The sequence below is a fragment of the Trypanosoma conorhini genome, assembly GCF_003719485.1.
Source record: "Trypanosoma conorhini strain 025E chromosome Unknown Tco_14.4_contig_00147, whole genome shotgun sequence".
NCBI classification, from domain to species: Eukaryota; Euglenozoa; class Kinetoplastea; order Trypanosomatida; family Trypanosomatidae; genus Trypanosoma; species Trypanosoma conorhini.
In genome coordinates this window covers 30,340-33,400 of record NW_021704230.1, presented here as the reverse complement: position 1 = coordinate 33,400, position 3,061 = coordinate 30,340, and the positions used below count along the sequence as shown (strand labels likewise).

Genomic DNA, 3,061 nt, shown 5'->3' with positions numbered 1-3,061 from the left:
TTTTCTTTTCTTTTTTTTCCCCCTCTCCTTCGCTTAGTCTCCTCTCTCTCCCACCACGTGCTCATGCCTTGTATGCTTGTTTGTTTTCTTACGTCTTTCTTTTTGTTTTTGTTTTTCCCCCTTCAGCGTGCGCATGAGGAGGGAGAGATGTGTGCGTGGCGTAACTGTTATCCGTTTCGAGGTGAGTCCGTGCGGGAGGTTTGCCCGCCTTTTTCCCGGTCGTCGCCCGGCGGAACTGCAGGGAAGAAGGGGGCCCCAGACGCACGTCGGGTGCCGCACGCCGCCACCGCGGCTACTGCGGGCGCTGTTTCTGCCTTTTTGCCTGCGCGGCACGCTTCTCCTTGCGCTCGGTTGCCGCCTTCGCCTGCCCCTTCTTTGCACGGCGCAGCGCCCGCCTCTCGCGCGGCACCAATTCGTTGCCGCCAACGTCCGCGTACTTGCGGTCGGCGCCGCGGTAGAGGTCCTGCGGCGCGAGTGCGGCCTCGCGGGTGGTGGCGAAGTTGCCGACGGTCTCCAACGTGATGGCGGGGGCCTGCCCGTCAACCGCGCGCACGCGGGCCGCCAATTCCTCCTGCACGGGCTTCGGCGTGTAGTAGAAGTTGCTGAGGGCGTCCAGGTGCTGGGCGAGGCGCCGCCACATCTGAATTGCCCGCAATTCGTCCTTCTCAATCTCCGTCAGCGGCTCCGCGGTCTGCGCGGCGTCCCCGCTCGCCTCCTCCGCCGCCCGCGCACGCTCAAGGTACTCCTTCTCGTACAGGTCCATCAGCGACAGCTTTGACTTCTCCGAGTCTAGCGCCGTCTCGCGGCGCGTCGTGACCAGGTCGCCCGGTGTCGAAAGGGAAGTGCGGCGCTGCACGTCGTCGTAGTTCGCGTCAAGGATGCGGCGGCGGATGCGGTCCTCTAGTTTGGCGGTCACTGCCTCCGTGATGACAGGCACCGCCTTCATGGCGTGTTCAAAGTCCAGCTCCTCGTCGAGCAGGCCGTCGCGCGGGCGGTTGCCCCCGCTCACCTCGCCGCCCATCGCCCACTGCGTGCTGTACAGCCGCTCCTGCTCCAGCCGCTCCACCAGGCGCCGCTCCCGCAGCCGCTCCCGCTGCAGCGCCGTCAGCCCGGGGTCGTTCAGCTCCGCGTCGTCCTCGTCGTCCTCCGCGTCTCCCTGCGGCGGCGGCGGCGGCTGCGCCCCGTCCTCGGCGAGGATGTCGTCGCCGCCAAAGTACCTCCCGTCACCCTCGCTGAAGGCGGCGGTGGGGTCGTCCCACACGCGGTCCTCCTCGAAGTGCGGGTCGTCGCCGCCCTCCTCCTCGTCGCCCTCGTCCTCCGCGTCAGGGACGAAGTCGTCGCCGTACATTTCCTTCAGCGCCGCCAGCTCCTCCTCGCCGCGCCGAGCATCGTCTTCGTCGTCGCTGGCCGCCGCCTCGTCCTCCCCAGCGCCGCCATCGGCGTCGCCGTCGTCGTCGTCCTCCCCGCCGTCGCCGCCCTTTCCGAGGGCGTACCGCCACGAGTCTCCCCCGTTGAGGTCGCTCTGCCTGGCCGGTTGCGCCAGCCTGCGCCGCTGCCGCTGCTCGGCGAGAAGCCCCGCAATCTCCTCATCCAAGTCGCTCTCACTGAGCTCCGACGTCCTTGTTGAGAGCACATCCCTAGCCTCATCAGCGGCGTCGGAAGCGCCGTCGTCGCGTGGCCGCTTCGTCTGCCCGCGCTTGGCGCCGCGCTGCTGTGGGGTGGAGGAACCCTTCACGGCCTTCTGCGCCCGCCGCACGTTGTCCTGCAGGCGACGCAGCACAGGGCGCAGTAGCATGTTCATCTGCCCCCATATCTGCTCCACCGTCACATGCCGCGCCCGACTCGTCTCCAGCGACTTGCCGTAGTACGGCAGCCGTGGCGTGTGCAGCGAGGAGGCAAGGGCGAAGAGGGAAGAGAGGCACTGACGCGAGGCCTCCTCGCCCGCCTCACGCGAGGAGAAAAATTGATCCAAGCCGCCATCGAGGACTTGGTGGACGTTCCCCACAGAGCCCTTCAGCCTGCGTGGCAGCGCCGCCTCCTGCGTCGCCGCCGGCATCACACCCGTTTCCCCCTACACAATCCGTGAAGCCTCCGTGAGCGCGTGTGCGGCGCTGCCCGGCCACGTCGCCGCACTAATTCACTGCGGTGCAAACACTTCAACGCAAAGAAGCAAGGCAAAGGAGAAGGGAGAGGGGCATTATTTTTCTCTCTCTTTTTTTGATTCTTTTCGCTTCCCAGCCCCGGCTCGCGTGCCAAGTGGTTGACGCAGCAGCCACGCGGCGGCAGCAAAGAAAAAAAGGGGGATTCGTGCAGGACGTAAATATTCAACAGACCAACTAAAGGGACGGCGTGCGCGGAGGTGAATGCAGACGACAGAGAGTGAACGAAGTGCCCCACCGCCACCGTCGTCGTCGTCGTCGTCGTCGGTCTGCCTGTTGCCTCAGAGAAGAGCACCAAATATTATATATATATATATATAATATATATATATGTATAGAAAAAAAAGACGCTTCGGCGTGGCTGTCGTTCCTTCTTTTTTTGTTCCTTTAATCCAACATAAATGTGGCGCACATTAACCATACATACAGGCACAAATTGAAGCACGCTGAAAGCCCTTTCTTTTTTTTTTCTCTCTTTGCTCCATCCACTTCCGTCGTGTGTTTGCGTTGCAGCTGCGGCCTCCCTCCCTCCGCGCTCACACCACTGCCCGCATAGGCGTCTGTCAGCGCTCGACAGAGGCGCAGAAGACGGGACACCGCACACAGAAGCTATAAAGAAAAACAAAAACAAAAACAAAAAAGGAGGGGAAGCAAATGTTCCATGGCCAAACTACTCCCCCCGTTAAGAGGGGACACCCTTACAGGTCGTCCGCGCCATCGTCCTTTGCTGCTGGCTTCGACTCGGCCGCCGCTGCTTTTGGCTCCTCTGCAGCCGCCGCCGCTGTTGGCTCCTCTGCAGCCGCCGCCGCTGTTGGCTCCTCTGCAGCCGCCGCCGCTGTTGGCTCCTCTGCAGCCTCCGCCGCTGTTGGCTCCTCTGCGGCCGCCGCCGTTGCCTCCCCCTC

The 3,061-nt window shown here is 63.5% G+C and overlaps 1 protein-coding gene across 1 annotated transcript, besides 4 other annotated features; it reads right to left on the bottom strand.

Annotated features, from left to right (window-relative positions):
* Nucleotides 1–76: 76 nt before the first annotated feature.
* Nucleotides 77–116: a sequence feature (A-rich).
* A 176-nt stretch (nucleotides 117–292) lies between these two features.
* Tco025E_03320 (putative U3 small nucleolar ribonucleoprotein MPP10) lies at nucleotides 293–2,056 on the bottom strand (the record flags this gene model as incomplete). Its single annotated transcript, XM_029370240.1, has 1 exon — nucleotides 293–2,056. The coding sequence occupies one exon, from the start codon at nucleotides 2,054–2,056 to the stop codon at nucleotides 293–295; it is 1,764 nt and encodes a 587-aa protein (XP_029229729.1).
* A 347-nt stretch (nucleotides 2,057–2,403) lies between these two features.
* Nucleotides 2,404–2,426: a microsatellite.
* A 31-nt stretch (nucleotides 2,427–2,457) lies between these two features.
* Nucleotides 2,458–2,496: a microsatellite.
* A 276-nt stretch (nucleotides 2,497–2,772) lies between these two features.
* Nucleotides 2,773–2,800: a microsatellite.
* Between the last annotated feature and the right edge of the window lie 261 nt (nucleotides 2,801–3,061).